The sequence below is a fragment of the Scyliorhinus canicula genome, chromosome 14 (genome assembly GCF_902713615.1).
Source record: "Scyliorhinus canicula chromosome 14, sScyCan1.1, whole genome shotgun sequence".
Lineage (NCBI taxonomy): Eukaryota > Metazoa > Chordata > Chondrichthyes > Carcharhiniformes > Scyliorhinidae > Scyliorhinus > Scyliorhinus canicula.
The window spans coordinates 146,615,377-146,638,686 of NC_052159.1; the positions used below are offsets into that span (position 1 = coordinate 146,615,377).

At 43.6% G+C, this 23,310-nt stretch overlaps 1 protein-coding gene across 5 annotated transcripts in view; it reads right to left on the minus strand.

The window, feature by feature from the left end:
- The window catches only part of bora (bora aurora kinase A activator), a 38,949-nt gene that overhangs the window by 11,322 nt on the left and 4,317 nt on the right, over positions 1 to 23,310 (minus strand). For 2 of the 5 annotated variants that reach the window (XM_038818356.1, XM_038818353.1), the window contains exons 2-7: positions 13,110 to 13,340; positions 11,989 to 12,095; positions 10,458 to 10,503; positions 8,898 to 8,979; positions 7,461 to 7,529; positions 3,838 to 3,894 (exon numbers count right to left, since the gene is read on the minus strand). In XM_038818356.1, the coding sequence (XP_038674284.1) occupies positions 3,838 to 3,894; positions 7,461 to 7,529; positions 8,898 to 8,979; positions 10,458 to 10,503; positions 11,989 to 12,095; positions 13,110 to 13,274 (526 nt within the window). In that variant the 5' untranslated portion in view covers positions 13,275 to 13,340. Of the gene's footprint in view, positions 1 to 3,837; positions 3,895 to 7,460; positions 7,530 to 8,897; positions 8,980 to 10,457; positions 10,504 to 11,988; positions 12,096 to 13,109; positions 13,341 to 16,893; positions 17,112 to 18,085; positions 18,155 to 23,310 lie in introns of those variants that run through there. The other 3 variants (XM_038818355.1, XM_038818354.1, XM_038818357.1) reach the window with 3 other exon arrangements.

Consider the following 23,310-nt stretch of genomic DNA (forward strand, 5'->3'; position numbering starts at 1 on the left):
GCGTAATATTAAAATTTACAGTGCAGCTAAAAGAAGAAAAACAAAAATGTTTTGGCACTGACATTATTTTGCAGCAACATTGAAAAACTCAAATAGGACTTCCTTTCCTTCTTGGCCACTACAATGACAACAACTATAGCCTGCATTCATGTGCATGACACAGCGGCTTCATTGCAAACACCATAGCTACAATTTCAAACTGGACTGACAATTCTCTAGAGTTGTTGAATCCTGGGAAGCAATATTACAGGCTGGGAATCTGCATCCCTGAGAACATGTTTCCTGGTTGACAGGCTCAGAAGCAGCTCCTGTTTTTACAAGATATGGATACCTTACTTATTGCCTATGCAACGGCAAAAATACTTAAAAACCAAAATCCAAATTAGTTGCTTAATAAATCACCAACCCTCCCCATACTATTCTCCCCTTTTTAAAAAATTTTTTTTATTCTATTTTTGCACGGAGTATATTTTGCCATTATTTACACAGGATATGATATATGTACATATACGTAAGTAGGCACCCGTTCGTGCCGGCGAGGCACTTCCAGAGGGCAATCCTCGAGTGGGTCTGGTGCTGGTGTTGCCCCTCGCTTCGCCGCCGGTGTCTTATCATGCGTGCTGCCGCTTCAACCGGCCCTCCCGTCCTCTGCCTGTGTTCTCCTTTTTCTCAGTTCCTGTGGATGTCAGGTCGTCCAGTGCCTGCTGTCGGTCTTTAGATCCCTGACTGTCAGTGTCCCCTCATCCTGTCTCCACCTTTTGAAGGTGGCGTCGGTCAGTGCTGGTGTGAACCTATGGTTGTTACAGATGGGAGCTTTGTCTGACATTTTGGTCAGGCCAAATTGCTGCCGTAGCTGGTTCGATAACTGGAGGGTGGCTATCACCACCAGGCTGCTGGAGGGCCTTTTGGGTGGGGATAGGAGTGCCGCCGTGGCGAGGGCCCGGAGGGAAGTCCCCTTACAGGAGGCCTCCTCCGCACACACCCACTCGGCTTCTGGCTTCTTGATCCATCCCCTTATTTGCTCGGCTGTCGCCACCCAGTGGTACAATTGTAGGTTTGGGAGGGCTAACCCTCCCCTTGATTTTGTTTTTTTGTAAGACCTTCTTTGTGATCCTAGCATTCTCCTCCCCCCTCCCCCCCCTCTCCTCCTCTCTCTCCCCCCCCCCTCCTCTCTCCTCTCTCTTTGTCGTTTGTCCGTACGCTCACCATGGGAGCGTTGTATAGGAGTTTTACCCAGGAGGTGAATCCTGTTCCAATCCCGAACCGCTCCAGTACCTCTATGAGGTATTTCCATTCGACTCTGTCGAAGGCCTTCTCTGCGTCAAGGGAGACGATCACCTCTGGTGTTCTCTCCCCGGAGGGGGTCATTATCACGGTCAGCAGGCACCTGGTGTTGGAGGTAAGCTGTCTACCTTTGACAATGCCCATCTGGTCTTCTGCGACCACCTCTGGCACACAGTCTTCTAGCCTTTTGGCTAGAATCTTGGCCAGTAATTTGGCATCTGCGTTTCAGCAGTGAGATGGGTCTGTATGACCCACATTCCGTTGGGTCTTTATCTTTCTTAGATATCAGCGAGATTGAGGCCTGTGCTAGCGTGGGTGGCAGTGTGCCCTTGGCCAGCGAGTCTGTGAACATCTCCCGGAGGTGCGGGGCCAGTCCTGTCGCAAACCTTTTGTAGAAGTCCGCCGGGAATCCGTCCGGTCTCGGTGCCTTCCCCGCCTGCATGGAGCTTATGCTGTCCATGATCTCTCCCAGTGGGCAGCACGGTGGCGTAGTGGGTTAGCCCTATTGCCTCACGGCGCTGAGGTCCCAGGTTCGATCCCGGCTCTGGGTCACTGTCCGTGTGAAGTTTGCACATTCTCCCCGTGTTTGTGTGGGTTTTGCTCCCACAACCCAAAGATGTGCACGTTAGGTGGATTGGCCACGCAAAATTGCCCCTTTGGGGAAATTTGAATTGGATACTCTAAAATTTATTTAAAAAAAAGATCTCTCCCAGTGCTAGTGGTGCTTCCAGGCCCTGTTTTCTGCCCTCCCCCACGACTGGTATGTCCAGTCCATCAAGGAACCATTTCATCCTGGCCTCCCCCATTGAGGGCTCTGAGGTGTACAGCCCTGGGTAACAGGCCCTGAATGCTTTGTTGATCTTTTCTGGCTCTGTTTGTAATGCGCCTCTAGTATCCCTGATTTCTATTCTCCCCTTTTCAGTAATTATTGGAAGGGCAAATCAGACCATTAGGTATATAAGTGAGATATTTCAATTATGGCCCTCTTAAATTTTTAATTATTCTTTTCAATGATCATAAAATTGAATTGGTTACACTGTTTTCTGCCATTAACTATCACTGAATGAGATCCCGCTCCTGTAGGATTTACCCCAATTTTGAGTATAAATAATCTATTTAAATTCAATCCTGATGCAGCTTTCGGATTATGAAAATTGGTTTTGGGTAGTTCCAGCAGTTCTGACCCAGGATTGAAATTTTAGATGATTAAATTAGCCTTTTAAAACTTGTACTGAACGAAAAAGATTAAAGTATCAATTTTCTCACCCATCATCTCTTGTACCATTTGTTGTGTGAATTCTGCCCAAAATACTACTATTAATAACAGAAGTTGTACTTCAAATTTCTAAAAGTTTATTGGTTAAACAGTGTTGTTCAGATGTTGTGCATTCCATGAGTGAGATAGTTGATATTATGATAGATCATAGAATTTACAGAGCAGAAGGAGGCCATTCGGCCCATCGAGTCTGCACCGGCTCTTGGAAAGAGCGCCCTACCCAAGGTTAACACCTCCACTCTATCCCCATAACCCAGTAACCCCACCCAACACTAAGGGCAATTTTGGATACCAAGGGCAATTTATCATGTCCAATCCACCTAACTTGCACATCTTTGGACTGTGGGAGGAAACCGGAGCACCCAGAGGAAACCCACGCACACACGGGGAGGATCCGCACAGACAGTGACCCAAGCCGGAATCGAACCTGGGACCCTGGAGCTGTGAAGCGATTGTGCTATCCACAATGCTACCGTGCAAGGGCCTCTCATTAAAATGTTATGAAAATAAAGGTAGTTTTAAGGGATTTATATTGGTACTGGGGCCTTGTGAGGTCGAGAGCTTTTTTAAGTTTTAGGTTAGCTAATTTGATTGTAGTTGGAAATAGGTAATGAGAAAGAAGACAACTCTCACAGCTCTGCGAGAAGCAATTAGTTTTAGAAGGCAAAGAGGGAACATATCTCTCAGCCTTGCCAGAAGAAAAGCCATACAATGGAATAATAGTTAAGAAAACAGATGCCGGAAAACTAAAGTCCAGCTAATTAAGGAAAGTAGAGAAATTAAAAGAAATGAACCTTTGACCCCTCCATCCTTGTAAATTACCGACCCATTTCCAACCTCCCTTTCATTTCCAAAATCTTTGAATGTGTTGTCGCCTCCCAAATACATTCCCACTCTGCTTCATTATGATTTGTGTTGGAAAATGCAACATTCTATGGAACTCCATGTTTGAATCCCTCCAATCAGGCTGCTGCCCCTGTCACAGTACCAAAACAGCTCTTATCAAATTCACAAACTACATCCTGTGTGACTGTTACAAAGGCCCTGCTGGTTAAAGGTTGAAGTGACACGGTGATCCAGAAAGGATGACTGTACTTTTCTTTTCCAGATTGTCTTATCTCCCACTCAAGGGTAGGATTTATTATATCAGATTTTCTTTTGAGAGGGGGAGCAGCGACACAAAACTTCTAAAAGCGATGTATTAAATCACACAAGTTCACAGTTTTGTCTGTTTCAATTATCACATTCAAACAATATATTAATGCTTTCTACATTACCTATTATTTTTTCCAGATCAAAGTCCACAGGTAATGACAACAAGGTCTGACAAGCAGCTGCACAAAAAACAGAATTTAAATTATTGCATAAATCTCCTTAAATTACTTTTCATACTTAGTGTTATCAGCATTACATGTTTAATATATTTGATAGAAGTGATCATATTTTAAAAATCTTCATTAGGTATATAATTGTGCGAGCATACAAACATGCTGTCACTATATTTCCTCTGTTCACCTAGGATAAACTAGGTAACTATAGACCAGTTAGTCTATGTGTGTGGGGAAATACTTAGAACCCATTTTTTGAGACCAAGTTGATGGGCATTTAGAAATGCAGAGGATACTCCAGGGCAGGTAATACAAATTTGTTAAAATCAAGTAATGTTTGTCAAATTTATCAAAGATTTTTGAAGTGACTGCATGCTAAGGGGAATGTACTATATACGTTGTACACTTTAAGATTTTTTTTTAAAAAGCAGACAAAGTATCTCTGAGAAGCATAATACAAACATTCAGGTATATGACATAAAGAGGAAAGATAGCAGTTTGATTAACAGATAGAAAACAAAGGGTCAGTGTTCACGTTGGTCAGATTGGAGAATTGTTGCAAGTGACATAGATCATAGAATTTACAATGCAGAAAGCGGCCATTCGGCCTATCGAGTCAGCACCGGCCCTTGAAAAGGGCACCCTACTTAAACCCAGGCCTCCACCCTACCCCATAACCCAGTAGCCCCACCTAACCTTTTGGACACTAAGCGTCAATTTAACATGGCCAATCCACCGATCCTGCACATCTTTGGACTGCGGGAGGAAACCGGAGCACCAGGAAGAAACCCACACAGACACGGGGAGAAAGTGTAAACTCCACACAGTCACCCGAAATTGTTAAAATCAAGTAATGTTTGTCAAATGTGCTCCGTGTCCTCTCATAGTCCAAAGATGTGCAGGTTAGGTGGATTGGCCGTGTTAAATTCCTGGAATTGAACCCGGGTTCCTGGAGCTATAAGGCAGCAATGCTAACTACTGTGCCACAATGGCGCACAAGGGTCAGTGCAAATTCCAATTTTGTTCTTAATGTATTTGGATTTATTGTCACATGTACCGAGGTACAGTAAAAAGTATTGTTCTGTGTACATCCAGACAGATCATTCCATACATGAAAAACACAGAACATGTGAATATTATATAGCTCAACACAAAAATAGGGATTTGGGAAGGAACAAGCACATCGACAGATTAATCAGCTGGCCAGAATGGTGACAGATGCAGGTACTGAAATTTAGGAAGGAAAATGAGGAATTGGGAGTATATGCTTAATGAAAGGACATTGAAGCTTATGGATGAACAGAGAACTAGGAGTGCATATGAATCATTGCCAAGTTCAGGTAGATAAAGCCATGAAAAAGAGGCAACAGCATTTTTAGTTTGAGAAACAGGGCTTACAGTTGAAGAGTAAAGAGGTACTAATTAATTTGCACAAGACAATGATAATTCCACAATTGGAGCATCATTTTCAAGTTTGGGCAGCCATTTATAGAAAGAATCTCAAATCCACAGATTCATCAGGACGATACTAGGGATCAGAAACTATATTTATAAACAGGGACGTGGGATACTGAGGCTATGTCCAATGGAACCAAAAAGGCAATTTTAAAACATAACGGATTTTGTTTGCTAGATTAGATAAAGACCATTTTACCTAGCTTGGGAGTGTGATCAAAATGGCCACTAAGAAAATGAGGAAAGGGGGGGGGGGGGGGGGGGGGGGTTTAAGAGAAATGTATTTTATGTAGGTCACTGGAGCATAGAATGCTTTATCACAGGAAGTAATTGAGGTATGGGACATTGCCCTCTTTTGAGGAAAAAAAATGAACAAAATATTTACAAAACTGAAGATACAAGGTTGGAAGGAGAATGCAGGCAAGTGATAGTAGTTTTAAATTGTTCCAGCAATGTTTACTCCAGTGGACACTGACTCAGTGGCCTCCATCTATACTGAAAACAGTCTTAACATTCACGATCTTGTGACACTGAAAGTATAAATGGGTTATTAATGTAGCTAGAGTAATTTAATCAAGGCTAGTTAAAGGTGTGTGGAATACATAGCAAGTTAAGTTGCAGATTGCATTTGCATTAAAAATTATTTTCAAGTACCCCCCTGTGGCAGGTTACCTTATACACATCAAGAAGTGCAGACAAAATTCTAAAAATCTACTTTAAAAGCAAATATTCTGGAGTTAAACTTAATATATTTTCATAAAATATGAATTGTCCCCAAGTTTGCATATCGGCAAGCAAAAGGTGGCATATCTGGATGGCTATTTAATAACATGCTTGGAGTGCGCACCTGGTTGGAGAAAATCAAGCAGAGAAACAACTGACAAAAAAAAGAGAAATAAAGGCAACATTTTAAAAATTCTTCAGAGTGGTTAGAATGTTGAATTCTCCAACACAAATCGTAATTGAAGCAGAGTCCAAAAATTAATTTAAAAGGGATTAGTGTTGCTTGAAAAAGTGATATATTAATAAAGCAAGTGAGAAGTGAAATTAGACTGCATGGGGCCTGTGGAGAAAATACTAAACAACATATTTCTGTGCTCAAGCTTTGAAGGATCCACAAAATTTCAGTTCATACAGTATGGATTGTAAATGCACAAGAACTGTACCACAAAACATTTGATAATTCGGAACTCTTGTGTTTATTATTTTATATGTACACGGAGTAGCAACATTTGGGTACGATATTTATCACCAGGACAATTTGTGAGCAATATAATTTCAAATAAATAATATTCTTATATCAAAATCAAGGGCGAGTATGCGGTAATATTGTTAAGTGGCATTTTTATCTAAGGAAGTTATCAGTAAAGATAAAGTAAGGGCACAACATTGTCCAAAACAAAGAGTGAAGCGCCAAAATGAACAGGCAAGTTTGGTTTGCTACAATGTCACTTTATCATGCATTGCACAAGTAGTAGCTAGCGCTGAATTATATCTTGCAAATTTTCCACCAAAGTAAAATATGGCAACCTCCATTAATCTGATAAAGATATTCACGCACATGGTTCCCTTACTTGCAAAATGTATGTCAGTGTGAAGCAGCTACTTTAAAAAAATGTTTTAAAAATAAATTTAGAGGATCCAATTATTTTCCCCCAAGGGGCAATTTAGCGTGGCCAATCCACCTACCTTGCACATCTTTGAGTTGTGGGGGTAAACCCATGTAGACACGGGGAGAATGTGCAAACTCCACACGGACAGTGACCCAGGGCCAGAATCGAACCCGGGTCCTCGGCGCAGTGAGGCAGCAGTGCTAACCACTGTGCCCCCGAGGAAGCAGCTACTTAGTTATTTATTACATTAACATTTGTAAGAAAGAAAAATGAGAGAGATTTAGGGCACAGGTATTTAACCTTGGAATTAAGTAGCCTATGGATCATATTGTTCTGTAAAATAAATGATCGACTACATAGTTTAAATTGATCTGAAATCCACAGAACAAATTAATTTAGTTCAGATAGGCACTTGCTGCAGACAAAAGTAGGATAAATAATTCTCTAAATGGCAATAAATAGAATGGCATAACTCCGTGCAATGATTACATGACAACTACTAACCATTATGCATCCCAGGCAATACAACAGATTCTGTTGATATAACTGAAGAATCCCTATCCCAGGTTGAACCTGAAAGGAACGGCAAATAAAGAAATGTCATTACTTTATAGTTGTACTATCTTCCATTAAGGCTCTAGACAGAATCACATTTTCTTAACCTGGCAAATCTCACCAAAGATGCCGACTGCATCAGAATACTTATGTGAAAAACAATGTCAACAGGAACGGGGAAAAGGTAGAATCAACAGGAAAACAAAAAGACACACACACTGGGGGCACTCAGTACAAAGAGAAATCTGGCCTACTGTTGACAAACAAGAATCCACCCCTCACTCCAATTTCATTTGAACATGCCAAGCTCACAATGTGAGGAAAACAAAATGTGCTGGAAAAACTCAGCAGGTCTTGCAACATCTGTGGAGAGAGAAACAGATTTAACAATTTGAACTCCGAAGAAGTCATATTGGACTCAAAACATTGACCCCGTTTCACTCTCCACAGATGCTGCCAGACCTGCTGAGTTTTCACACCATTTTTTGTATTTATACCAGATCCCCAGCATCCGCATTTTGCTTTTAAGCTCACAACGGGATACTCTTCCAGAGCACCAGCTGTCCTAAAGTATAGCATGTGTAAGCTTAGACAGTATCAGTGTGACTATGTATGCACACAAGCAAAGGTAGGCCTGACCCAACAACCATACACAGTTGACTAAAGGTGTCACTGTATTGTGATTAGGGATGGGAACTGTGGTATTTTTGCCTTTATTCCCTATCCTTTGGACGTTTAGCAAATCTGGGACTACCCTGGTCTATATGATATTTATCCACTCAGATGACAGGATAGTTCCTCAAGACCTATCAGGGAGAATGGCAACTGACTCAGCAAACTTCGGTCCAATTCATAGAAAGGTGTTAAGTTGGAAATCTAAGTGGAAGTGCAATTTACTAATTTAATTAAAAAGTTTTAAATTATATAAATAATCACTGTTGCGATGAAATAAAGTGGACATGTTTGTACTCAGGCAAATACCACTGTATTGCTCTAACTTGTGCTGAATAAAACTAGACTATGCATCATTTACTTTTAAAGTTTCCTGAACATTTTAAATCTTATACACCCAGAATAATATCTTGTACCAAACAAATCCATCACCTTTGCGTTTGATTTCCCCATTTTAGATAGCATGCAGTGAAGATATTTAATTTATTACATAATTATTAATTTTGTCACAATCTAATACATTGAGCCAATAATAAAGAGCATTCAAAATCAACTGATTGAGAAGTATGTTGTGGTCTTAGATAACGATTCATTCCCCTCCACATCTATGAACCAAAGTCTACTTTTGTGAAGAAAGTCCATTTGTGAGACTTTTGTTGTTTACATAAAAGTAAAATATAATCACTAAAACGCAGGTATTTCCAAAGAACTCACATTTGACTCGAAGGGACTGTGCAATTGGTTTCCCCTCAGCTTGAGTCCATGGAGAAGGGACGATGACACTATTCAAGAAAAACTACAAATAAGCAAAAGTCAGATAAATCAGAATATTAGGATGCATTACATGCTTAAATCTTGGTGAATTTTCAAGTAATATTGCAACATGGCATTGAGTCAACGCTTAAATTAATAAAATTGGAGGGTTTCACCAGACATTCTTCTTATGAGCTGTGCTAAATGTCTCTCCCGCAAGCAAGCCCTTACTCCTACAAAATGAATTGTGAGATTATCCACACAATAGTTGACAGAGCAGTATTGTCCAGGGTAAAGCAGAAATCTTGTCCTTGAGATTAGCTGTCAGATAGCAGATAAGCATGGGGACCATGGACTGGGGCAAAAAAGCCTCAAAACATGTTTATTTACAAAAAAGAGAGAAACGGCAGCAAGATGTGTATTTGACAAACCCTGTAGAACTTTTAATATATACCTCCTCAGGCACAAAATTAACAAAACCCAAAGACACTTCGCATACTCTGCTCACAATACTGAATCCTGCACCAAGTGTCTGTCATGAAACGTATGTAAGAGGTTTGTCCATTCACAACCAAGGCTCCATTAATCCATCTCTTCGCTGGCTACAAGGTGCCATGGTATGTAATATTTGCAGAATCGAGACACATTTGAGTCACTCGCTAACCTGAGACATGATACCCCTCATCGACATGACTGGCTTTCCAGAGTTCAAAGCAATTAATCATGAATTACAATCAACCGTGAGAAAAATACGACGGTGCCCATCCAGCATTTGAGCAGAACAAAGCCGAAAGCCCAGTCACTTATGAGACATCGGTGATAGATGTAAAGTGATCAAATAAGGAAGCATGTCAAAGTCTTGGGGAGAGTGCAATAGATATTTACCGAAACAGCATCATGTACGTGGAACTTCAATTATGTAGACAGAGTGGAAAAGTTGGCATTATTCTCAAAACAGAGAAGAATACAAGGAGATTTGACTTAGGTGATTACAATCATGAGGGGTATTGGTCGAATGAGATTAAAAGCAGATTGGATAAACACTGGGAGGGAAAACATTTCCGGTGCTATGAAGAAACAGTGTGCTAGCTGAGCAGCTCTATCAATGGCATGATGAGCCAAAGGGCCTCCTTCAATACTTTATCATTTTAGAATTCTACAAAACAGTTAATAAAGTTGACAATATTAAATATTTCAATCAATTCATCTATTTAATCAATTAATTCAAAATATTGAAAATCCAAATTGTCCACTGGTTCTTTAAAATGGAAAGAAAAATGAATTAAACCGTTTCATTTTTTCAACAGTATCTATATTTGGCATGCAGTGTTGAATTTTAAAAAAAATTAACTGTGAGCACAATATCAATTGTACGTGGATGAATGAATTGTACTTTAAAAACGGTGTAAAAATTAGTCACTTGAGAAGAACGTTCTTTTGAACCAGTTTGTCAGTGAGACGTGCCGGCCAGATTTTACTTAAAATGAATGTCACATCAAAAACTTTGGTCTAAACACTTACTTCTTCAATGGCTTTTTGTTTTCTTGCCTCAATATCATTGTCTAATCTAAAAGCATAAATAAAAATGTTTTAAAAAAAAGTAATATTAGGGTTACAAGTCTGCTAACTTTGAAACTAACCCCCTAGTACTGTACGAAGAACAATAATCTTTCCCCCCTGGTGACTTAACAAGAGTTTATATGCATATTTTTAACTTTCAACATTTTTGTACCCACATTTTTGAACTACAAGAGACATTGATTTTCTCATTGTTGTAGCTTACTACTTAAAAATAGAATTAGACAATATTATGATTTATCCTTCAACCATTGCAGGTAATGAACATTCTAGATTGCAGTTCTTATCTGCACTGTCCACAATTAGAAAGAGCCACACTTCAAATACCGGTCTCATTAGCAAATGAAACATTGGAAACAATGATATACTGGTAGTCATTGGGTAGTACAGAACTTGAGGATTGCTGAGAAAAAGAAACATGGGGTGGGGTTTTCCAGCCATGCCCACCATCAGGATCATCCGGTCCTGCCGAAATTCAATGGACTTTTAGCTGGCCTACCGAATCTCCTGTGGTGGCTTCCGCCATGTAGGAACCAGAAAATCCCAGCCATGTTGTCGAAGCTTTTTGTCTTGCACTTATCAGGACAATTTACAAGAATACCAAATGTAATGGGAACAACCAAACTGTTGTTTCCTTTACATTTGCTGTTCTTGCGAATTGTCCTGATGAATGCAAGACATAATGCTTTGACCACGTCTTTTTGCAGCGATATACTTGGCGAAGTGCATTTAATGTGGAATGAAAACTTTAAAGTCAAAACCAGTCAAATAAAGTTTAATTCACTATACGACCTTGTATGCAATACAATCCAAATGCAAGAAAATACAATGTTATGGAAAAAATATGATGGGTGCCTTAACTGAACTAATTGAGGCCATGCTGACATTATCAAATCATTCTGAATTGAAAACAGCTCGAGAGTGAGAATGCTTCATTAGCTTCCCCTCCTGAATGGCAAACAAAATTCTACCACATATACAAGTTAAACAGATGCTAAAGAGCATTAGTGATCTGGGCGGCATGGTAGCACAGTGGTTAGCACTGTTGCTTCACAGCGACAGGGACGCAGGTTCGTTTCCTGGCTTGGGTCACTGACTGTGCAGAGACTGCACGTTCTCTCAGTGTCTGCGTGGGTTTCCTCCAGGTGTTCCGGTTTCCTCCCACAAAGTCCCGAAGAACGTGTTTGTTAGGTGAATTGGACATTCTGAATTCTCTCTCCGTGTACCCGAGCAGGGCGACTCGGGGATTTTTACACTAACTTCATTGCAGTGTTAATGTAAGCCTACTTGTTACACGAATAAAGATTATTATTATAATGACTCCAATGTACACAACACATAGTAGAATAAACGAAAGAGAAAATGCTGGAAAATCTCAGCAGGTCTGGCAGCATCTGTAGGGAGAGAAAAGAGCTAACGTTTCGAGTCCGATGACTCTGTCAAAGACTTATCATAGCAGAATAAAACTGGTAACCTGGTGTAGCTCATGTATGTAGATTGCTGGTGAACATCTTCTGGGTCAATTTCAATTGGATGCAAGATGGCTAGCTCTTCAATGGACCATTTGAATTTTCCTGGTGTCTAAGTAAGGAAAGTAGTACATTGTCAAGCTATTCACCAGATGTAAAAAATAGTTTACATTTATATACCGCTTTTCAAGAACTCAGGACATCCCAAAGTTTTTCGCATTGTAGCCATTGTTGCAATGGATACAACCAATTCGCACACCAATAGGTCCCAAAACAGCAATAAAAGAAATGACCAAAAGCCAACCAACATTACAACATTCCCTCGGTGCTGCATGACATTGCTAGCCTTGACGATGTTCTAACGATTCTGTACTAAGCTGACCAACATGCATTACTGCTGGCAATTTTCAAACTGACAAAATATTAAGTAATAATAATAATCTTTTATTACCACAAGTATGAAGTTACTGTGAAAAGCCCCTAGTCGCCACATTCCGGCTGGTACGGGAATTGAACCCGCGCTGCTGGCCTTGTTCTGCATCACAAACCAGCTGTCTAGCTCACTGAGCTAAAGTCACCCCAAAAGCGTGTAAATTTAAAGACAAAATTATAGCCAGTGTCTTGTTTGCTTTTAAATATTTCTTCTCCCTCCTATCCATCTATTTCTGAATCACTTTAATTTGCTACTTGCTAATCCAATTTCTTTCAAAAATAGATTTCACATGGTATATATCCTTTCTTCTAAAACAACCAACTTAAAATACAGCATTGCTAATTAGTGTTATATACAGAAGCCAAAATATAATTGAAATCTAATATACTAATCAGAGTCAAGCTGCCTGGTTCAAATTTCAAACAATGCTTGACAGCTTACTGTCAGTCACCATCAACTGTGCATTCACCATGGCAACACTTCTACTAATCAGAGTTCACTTGCCAACCAATAAGTACCTGCATCTCATACAGTTTAAATTTGTTCTTTCCGCCTAACATTGGTATTCCTGCAAACCATCTTGATGAGTGCAGGACAAAAAGCTTCAACAAAGAAATCCCTTTTTTTCAGCAATACTAAAATATTAGTCAGGATAAGAGAAAATAATTCTCCCTTTGAAGAGTGTCAACAAACCTGTGAGTCAGGGGTTTTCACCAATCTGAAGACAGAAGGACTCGGAACGATTGGCTCGTGCAAACTTGCATAATCACTGGGGCTCTCAAAAGGGTTTGAGATAGGAGGCCGCCCAGGTGTGTCTGGCATTACATGTAACCTGGTCTCACTCTTCAGATCTCCCATTACTCCTTCTTAACAGTATGCAACACTTTTCCACTTCCAGTTGCTTAACATTGGGGAAACAAGAATCTACAGGGCAAAAACAATACGTTTCAAGTCAAGTGAGTTTTATTTGGGTCATGTTTCTAGGAAGCACTTTGGGACATTCTTCTACTTAAATGCACATATAAACGATAACAGTAAGAAGTCTTACAACACCAGGTTGAAGTCCAACAGGTTTGTTTCAAACACAAGCTTCCTCAGGAGCAGTGCTCCGAAAGCTAGTGTTTGAAACAAACCTGTTGGACTTTAACCTGGTATTTAAGACTTCTTACTGTGCTCACCCCAGTCCAACGCCGGCGTCTCCACATCACATAAACGATAGCAGTCTTCTCCAGTAATCCATTAGCATTAAATTAAACATGATAATAAGATTTTTAAAAAGGATTTCATTCAAGAGCACACATTATTTTTGAATTAAAGAGGACATGGGCACATCCTTAGAGAGCTTGCAAAGAAACTTGTAACTGAGCCTACGGATTTTTTGATTATTTCTTGGAAAAATATAAAGGTTTCATTTGCAGGCTTCAGTTAAATAAATGAAGCAAGTACTTTAATTAGTCTCTTCACATCGAGGATCAGCTCTTCATTGGTCAATTGTTTAGGTTGATTATTTTTGATATAAACAATTTATTTCTATACATCTGTCCTGGTTAATCAGATACCCTTAAAATACTACTTAGCCCAGTCATTTTCAAACTCAGGGTCGAGACCCACAAGTGGGTCGTGGGCGGGTATCGGGAGGGTCGCTGGGACATCGGTCGCTTTGAAAAAGGCCGGCCACGACCGCCTTCTGAATGCCAGCCAGCCGCACACATACGGTCCTGTGTATGTGTGCCCTCTCAGCAGTGTGCAGGCCCGGAAACCAGTGGGCCAGACCACCTCCTCCTGACATCACCAGGCTGACCCAGGAGCAGATTTCTTTTTAAAAAAATCAATGGAATCTTCCGGCCAGAAGCTGCGGCAGAGAGATCACGTGCCCCGTACACTGATTTGTTGTCACGTGTACCGAGGTACAGTGAAAAGTATTGTTCTGCGTACAGTCCAGACAGATCACTCAATACTTGAAAAAACATAGAGCATACATAAAATTACAATGTAAATGCATAGGTACGGGCATCGGGTGAGCATGGAGCGCAGTATTACTCAGTAGAGAAGATGTGTGAAGTGATCAGTTCAGTCAGTAAGAGTGTCATTCAAGTGTCTGTAACAGCGGGGAAGAAGCTATTTTTGAACCTGTTAGTGTGTGTTCTCAGACTTTTGCATCTCCTGCCCTGGGTGCAAGACAGATTCCGCCATTTTGAGCTGCCAGAAAGCAAGCAACAGGACCGAATAATTGAAAATGGATCGTTTCGTAATAAGGAAAAGAGGGCCAGAGACACAAATAGGCCAGGGTCTCACAATTAAATCTGCTGGAGAGAGCTGCTCATGGCAGGATAAAGCAGTGCTGGTATGAGCTCCAGGGCCTCTGGTGAACAACCCATTAAAAAGCTGAAATCAGGAACAAAGTAGTATAAAGATGTTTTCTTAAGGTCTGGCTTTATTAATTATGCCAATGCAAAGCATGGTGAGGACAAACCTCTTGATTATTTACAAAGCATGCAACCAGAACTAGCGGCACGGTAGCACAGTGGTTAGCACTGCTGCCTCACAGCGCCAGGAACCCAGGTTCAATTTCAACCTTGGGTGATTGTGTGGAGTTTGTACGTTCTCCCAGTGTCTGCATGGGTTTCCTCTGGGTGCTCCGGTTTCCTCCCACAGTCCAAAGATGTGCAGGTTAGGTAGATTGGCCATGATAAATTGCCCATAGTCTCGAAAGGTTATGTTGGATTACAGGGATAGGGTGGGCGAGTGGACCTAGGGCCTGGGTAGGGTGCTCTTTCAGAGGGTAGGTGCAGACCCAATGGGCCAAATGGCCTCCTTCTGTACTGTAGGGATTCCATGAACTTAAATCATCAGCTGAAGTCCTTTGCAGAAATGTAACATTGAATGAAAAAGCAAATTAGACTGTGAGGACCAAGCAGGCTCACCTGTCACAATAAAGGGAAGCAAAAATGGTGTGCCACGAAGTTCAGGTGGCCTGGGTTGCGAAGGTCATCCGGCAAGTAAAAGTGGGTCCTGTTTTGTTACCTGTGCGGTAGGTAACATGTGCTACTCAATCCTTGGTTAATTATGAGGTATTCTGAATCTCGATGAAGAAGATTCAAACTCGTCCAGTAGTAACAAAAGGTTTATTGTATAACTACAACAATAATTGCATGAGTTCTTTACTTTAACTTTGATACTAGTGATAAGGTTAACAAGATCTAACTACGGTAACTGTACATAACTCCAGTAGCCACCTGAACTAGTCTGCTATTGCCCTGGTCACAGTGCACCCAAGAGAGAGAGAGAGAGAGACCCAATGTGGCTGCCTTTTATACCCCTGTTGGTCCGGCCCTCTAGTGATCATGCGGTGCTACTGATTACACATTAATCCCTTGTGTGCATGCACATAAAGAGATCACTACAGGTCCCAGGAAAAAATGTTTGACTTAGGCCCAGCAAGTTGTGCAAACTACAATGCATCATCACAGTAACTTAATTGCAGTGTTAATAATGTAAGCCTACTTATGACAATAATAAAGTCTGCTTCTACGGAGCCACAATAACCATGTGAGCATCTCTGTACAATTTGTTTAGCTATTGTGTCCATTGACCAAGTAACATATCTTACAGATTTGGATTTTTCATGTACACATAACAGGAATCAAGTCCCAGCTCGGCAAACTTATTTTGTGCTGTACATATTATTCAGGTAGAAAAGCTGAAACTCTAACTATGTTCAATGACTCTGCATGTTTTATATTCGTTCATGGGATGCAAGCATTGCTAACTAGGCCAGCATTAATTGCCCATCCCTAATTTCCCTGGAGAAGTTGGCGGTGAGCCACTGGAGTAAATCTGGTCTAGATACACCCACTGTTAAGGAGGGAGTTCCAGGATTTTGACACAACGACAGTGATTGAATTCCAACTCATTATGGTGTATGATTCGGAGGGGCACATGCAGCTGGTGGTGTTCCCATATGTCTGCTGCCCTTGTCCTTCTACGTGGTAAAGTTTGTGGGTTTGTATTTTTTTAAGCACATGGGAAACTGAACTCAGAAATAAAAGGGTGCCCCAAACTCTAAGTGAGCTTGTGGGTCCCACACACCTATTGGTAATGTCAACCCCCACACCCCCCACCACCCCCCAAGTGAGGACACCCCCACAATGGGGTCCCTATCTTCAGGCTCCCCCCTCAATCCCCTTTACAGCACCCCCTCCCTTCTAGGGCCCCCATTCATCACCCACCCAGCCTCACGAAGACCCCTATATACCTGCCCTGCACTCCCCCACCCTTCAACTCTCGCCCCCCCTCCACCCTCATTTCATGGGCATGGCCCCCTGGCCCTTGGCAGTGCTCCCCTGTCAATTGAGCACCCTTGCACTGTCACCCAGGCAGTGCTCCTGCTGACTTGGCAGTGTCATATGGGCACCATGGCAGTGCTAGCTGGGCAGTGCCAAGGTACCCACGTTCCAAGGAGCCACCCTGAACTTACCCTGGCCACCAAGAGCTCTCCGATGGCCCAGGAGATCCCCTCAGGTGCCGTTCCTCCTGGTCCACGAATCGAAGGAGGCTGGTGGATTCTGGGCAGATAGGGCAGCACGGTAGCATTGTGGTTAGCACAATTGCTTCACAGCTCCAGGTTCGATTCCCGGCTTGGGTCACTGTCTGTGCGGAGTCTGCACGTTCTCCCCGTGTGTGCGTGGGTTTCCTCCGGGTGCTCCGGTTTCCTCCTACAGTCCAAAGATGTGCAGGTTTGGTGAATTGGCCATGCTAAATTGCCCTTAGTGTCCAAAATTGCCCTTAGTGTTGGGTGGGGTTACTGGGTTATGGAGGTGTGGATCTTGGGTATGGTGCTCATTCCAAGAGCCGGTGCAGACTCGATGAGCCGAATGGCCTCCTTCTGCACTGTAAATTCTATGATTCTATGTAAGTGGGTTTACGACCTACTTCCGCGAGCCTCATGAAATGAGGGTCATTTGGGGCAGAGTTCTGACTCCAATGTCTCACGTGTCTTCTGCATGGTAGAGCAGTGGTTAGCACTGTTGCTTCACAGCACCAGGGTCACAGGTTTGATTCCCAGCTTGGGTCACTGTGCGAAATCAGCACTTTCTCCCCGTGTCTGCATGGGTTTCTCCGGGTGCTCCGGTTTCCTCCCACAAGTCCCAAAAGACGTGCTGGTTAGGTGAATTGGGCATTCTGAATTCTCCCTCTGTGTACCCGAACAGGCGCTGGAATGTGGTGACTAGGGCCTTTTCACGGCAACTTTATTGCAGTGTTAATGTAAGCCTACTTGTGACAATAAAGATTATTATTATTAAAAAAGAATCTCACAAGGCGCGGAGGGTCAGGAGGCCTCTCCTGGGATTCTCCGGTCGCATTGTGCTCTCTCTTTAGCGCAACGTGGCTGGAGAATCGCGCCCAATATCTTTATCAATTACACCACCACCAGGCTCCTAGTATGCCTGCCTGGGGAAAACAGAAGCGGAGCAGTCATCTAGACCATCAAACCCGTCCCCCTATACAAGGTTTCATCCACCTCCCCCCATTCTGTTCCCCCCTCCCCCCACCATCGTCTCACCTTTTCCACTTTTGCCGCTAAGTAATAGTACAGCAGGTTTAGGAGGAGCAAAATCCTCACCCGCCGTCCCCTCTGCAAGAAAGCCCTACAACGCTCGGTGTCCTACCTGTCCAAACTAACTCAGAAATCAATTTATCCACACTCCGGAAGAACGCCTTCGGCAGGAAAATTGGGAGACTGAAAAATAAAACAAACACTTTGGCAACACATTTATTTTCATGGTGTGTACTCTCTCTCTCTCCCCTCTCCCCCCCCTCACAATCCCCTGCAACTCATTCTAAGCCTAGAGCACAATTGCCAAAGGCTCAATGGCCACATGAATAACAATGGCGATAACGGGCAACCATGTTTCGCCCCCTTATACAATCTTAAATGCCCAGAATTCATCATATTAGTCCTCGCCGTGGGGACGCGTATAGTAACCGTACCCATGCAAGAAACATCGGCCCAAACCCCCTAAGAATCTTGAACAAGTACCGCCACTCAACACAATCAAAGGCCTTCTCTGCATCTCTCGATATGATAACCTCCGTGACGGGGTCATAACCACATTCAACAACCTCCTGATATTACCAGAAAATTGTCGGTCCTTAACGAACACTGTCTGATCCTCAGATACCACCTCGGAACACACCCTTCCAACCGCCTCGTCAACAATTTTGCATCTATATTCAGTAAGGAGATGGGCCTATAAGTGCCCACACTCCGTCCAATCCTTCTCCTTCTTTGGAATCAATGAAATAGAGGCTTGTGCCAGCATGGCTGGCAATTCCACCCTCTCCAACAATTCATTTAACATACTTGGAAGATGAGGTACCAATTCTATCAAAAATCGCTTATAAAGTTAAACTGGGAACCCATCTAGTCCCGACGCCTTTACCAATTGCATTAATCCCACACACTCCATTATCTCCTGAAACCCCAATGGCACCTCCAATGTCTGGCTCTTCCCCTCCCCCACCTCCAGAAACAGCAACCCGTCCAAAAACGGACCCATATCCACATCCTCCCCCCAGGTTTAGACTTATACAATCCCTGATAGAAGGCCTCATATGCCTCACTGATCTTCTCTGGTGCTGTCAGCTGTCACCAGCCACCCCCCCCCCCCCCCCCCCCCCCCACCTCTCTCACCTGCACAATCTCCCACACCGCCACCTGAACTGATGAGCTCGCAGGCAACTACCTTTTCGCCATATTCATACTGCACCTCCCTTTGAACGGCAGAGCTGACCCACCGCCTTCCCTGTTGTCAACCAGTTGAACTGTCCCTGTGTTTTTTTTCCTTTTCCGCCAGCAACTCTCATCGGGGCCACCCAGTATCTACGATCCACCTCTACAATACTTTCCACTAACCTCTGCCTCTCCACCCTCTCAATTCTGTCCCTGTGGGCCTGTGCTCCCCTGGACCACTGCCTTCAATGCCTCCCAGAACATAGCCGCAGAAACCTCCCCATGTTGATTTAGCGCCACATAGTTCCTTATCGGCAATGCCACCTTCTCACAAAAACATTTTAGCTGCCAGGAGTGCAAAACCCAATCTCCATCCTGGCCTCTGTGCCTGCCCCATCCCAAGCCTCATATCCAGGTAACGCGGCACATGGTCCACGATTATTATCCCGGCAGAGATTCCCCCGAAAATACTGTCTTACCCACCACAAAAAAATCAAGGCGGGAGTATACCCAAGGGACATGCAAGAAGGAGTATTCCCACTCCCTAGGTGCCAAAACCTCCATGGATTGACACCCCTCCCCCCCCATCTGGTCCATGAATATCCCCAACTTCTTCTCCATCCCTGAGCTAACCACTGACTTGAGACTAGATCTATCCAGCCTGTGTTCCAGCACAATTAAAATTGCCCCCACCCCCTCTCCCACGATCAACTGATGAGAATCCAAGTCCGGAATGGAAACCAACATCTTCTTCATGAAGTTCACATGTGCCCAATTGGGACATATACATTCACTAAAACCACCCATGCTCCCGCTAGGACCCCACTCACCATCACAAACCTACCCCTGGGTCCCGCACCTCCCTGGCCATCACAAATGTCACCTTTTTACTAAACAGGATCACAACCGCCCCCCCACCTAGAATCAATCCACAAGTGGAACATCTGCCCCACCCATCCCTTCCTTGACCACGTTTGATCCTTTACCCATAAATGTGTCTTTTGCCTTCAAGCTCTTTAGGTATGCAAACACCAGAGACCGCTTAATTGGACCATTTAACTCTCACACATTCCATGTTACGCTCCTCACCAGGCATTTCCACACCAAACCCCCCCCCCCCCCCCCCTCCCTCACCACCTCTCCCCTCTGCTAAGGTCTACCATTCTCAACCCATTCCCCACCCAACCATGCGATTCCTCACCAACCTGAGGCTGTCCAAAATGGCAACCCCCTCCATCCTCAACCAAACCTAACCAAAAAAACAACTGTGTCATCAGCCTTCCCCCACCCTCCCTCCACTCAGGCTAACCACTGCAGCCTCCACCGCACCCTACATCCATTTACTCACAAACCCTGCTAGCATGGCGACTCCCACCTGGAGATCCAAACAAAGGAACCTACCCAAACTGCCCATCCCCCAACTCGCAACTTCCATACGATCCCCTCATCAATTTGATTTCATTTATTGTCACATGTACCGAAGTACAGTGAAAAGTATTTTTCTGCGGTCGAGGGAACATACACAGTACGTACATAGTAGACAAAAAGAATAACCAACAGAGAACATTGACAAATAATACATCGACAAACAGTGATTGGTTACAGTGCGGAACAAGGGGCCAAACAAAGCAAATACATGAACAAGAGCAGCATAGGGCATCGTGAATAGTGTCCTTACAGGGAACAGATCGACCCACCCCAATTCCCAAACTCCTGTGCAAAAAGACAAATACAACAAGTACATGCTATTGGCACCTGTGTCAAAACGTAGTAACAAAATTGAACAGTTCAATAACAAAAAAAACACCACAGTTGCATGAACACCACATACAACCACCCTCCTGTCACTTCACTCTTTTTCCCAAAAATCACCCATTAACTGGGCAGAAAGGACCAAAACCAACAGCGCCAAGTAGGAGCCATGCTTTATGCAACCTATCAGACCATAGTCGTCACCGCAAGTCCTACTCCAGTTTTAAAAAATATTTTTACATTGTATTGATATTTTACCCAATGGAGGAGGATTCCCACTTCCTAGTCTCTTTATATTTTACATTATATTGATAATAGCTTACCACAATCCCTTTATATTTCACATTATATTCAGAATCATAGAAAAATACAGCACAGAAGAGACCCTTCAAGTATGCACCAACGCACAAAACAAACACCTGACCTGCCTACCTAATCCCATTTGACACATTTGAACGTTATGACATGCCAAGTGCTCATCCAGGTACTTATGTTTTTAAATTTAGAGTATCCAATTCATTTTTTTCCAATTAAGGGGCAATTTAGCATGGCCAATACACGTAGCTTGCACATTTTTGGGTTGTGGGGGCGAAACCCACACAAACAATCCAGGTACTTTTTAAAGGATGTGAGGTACGACTTCCGGTGGCAGCTATGGAGGAGTAAGTCGCACATTTGGTGGCTCTCGATCCGGTCAGACTTTTAGACCTTTTCCGCCGCCTTTTTTGTACTTTTGAACGCTGGCTTCACCGCACTGAAACGGGACAGTCTAGATCCAATTCAGAAATCAATCGAGCGCCTGGAGCACAGGCTGGATGCCCAGGATCGGAAGATCCAGAAGCTGGAAAAGGCGCTGGAGAATCTCCAAACGGTGGTGGAGGTGGAGATGGAGAAGCTGAAAGATCAACAAAAAAGGCTCCTGGAAAAGGTGGAGGACCCGGAAAAAAGGTCCTGTCGGCAGAATTTGAGAATCGTTGGTCTCCCGGAGGGAGCTGAGGGAGAGGATGCCGCCGCGCATGTGGCAGACATGTTCCAGAAGCTGTTGGGGGATGATATCTTCCCTCGTCCGGTGGAGGTGGACAGGGCACACAGAGCGCTGGCGAGGCAACTGCAAGCGCAACCCCCCTCTCTCTCCCCCCCCCCCCCAAGCAATGGCGGTCAGGTTCCTGGACAAGGAGCGGGTGCTACAGTGTGCCAAGCGCACGCGGAGCTGCCGTTGGAACAACAGTGTCTCGCGCATCTACCAGGACCTGAGCATGGAGGTGGCCAGAAGGAGGGCAGGCTACAGGCAAGTCAAAGAGATTCTGTTTAAGAAGCAGGTCAAGTTTGGACTGCTATGCCCGGCGTGCCTTTGGGTTATGCACGAGGGACGGCACCAATACTTTGAGGAGCCCAAGGACGCAATGGACTTGGCCAAGAGAGAAGGGCTGGTGCCGAACTGAGGACTTCTTTGGACTTGCGTTAAAAAGACACTAAGCGATGTTTACACGTTTTTCTTGTTTTGTGTTTTTTCTTTTCTGTATTCAAGTTTTCGCTGGAAAAAGAGGGTAGCTAAGGTATTTAGTGCTGGAGGCTTTTTTGTGTTCTGATCGGGGTGGTTGGAAGTGCCTATTACTTATTTTGTTTTATTGGATTTGTACTAGCGTTGGGGTTTTCTTTGTTCCTTGTTTTTTTTCCAGAGCAATTGCTCGAGGATGGCTGGTTCGGGGAAGTGGTGTGGATGGGCGGAGAGGATGGATCAGAGGGAACAATAAGTGGGAGACTTGTTGGCGCCGGAGTCGAGAGTCACCAGGCTAGCTGGGTGAGCTGGTTTACGGAAGCCAGATGGGGGGGTGTATATATAGCTAGTTCATGGCAGGGGTTAGGTTATAAGGTGTTGCTGCTCCTGGGGGGGGGGGGGGGGGGGGGGGGGGGGGGGGAGAAGAGAGAGAGAGACGTACGTAATAATGCTTCAGGAGACTCACCCGAAAGTAGCTGACCAGGTCAGATTAAGGGCGGGCTGGATTAGCCAGGTCTTCCACTCGGAGCTGGACACTAAAACCAGGGGGGTCGCGATAGGGGCTGGTTTAGCACAGGGCTAAATTGCTTGCTTTGAAAGCAGATCAAAGCAGGCCAGTAGCACGGTTCAATTCCCGTACCAGCCTTACCGAACAGGCGCCGGAATGTGGCGACTAGGGGCTTTTCACAGTAACTTAATTTGAAGCCTACTTGTGATAATAAGCGATTTTCATTTCATTTTGGTTAATAAACGGGTGCAATTCGAGGTGGGTAGCACAATCTCGGATGGGGGAGGCAGATTTGTCATGGTGAGTGGCAAGCTCGAGGGGATGAGGGTAGTTTTGGTCAATGTATATGCCCCAAATTGGGACGATGTGGATTTTATTAAGAGACTGCTGGGGAAGATACCTG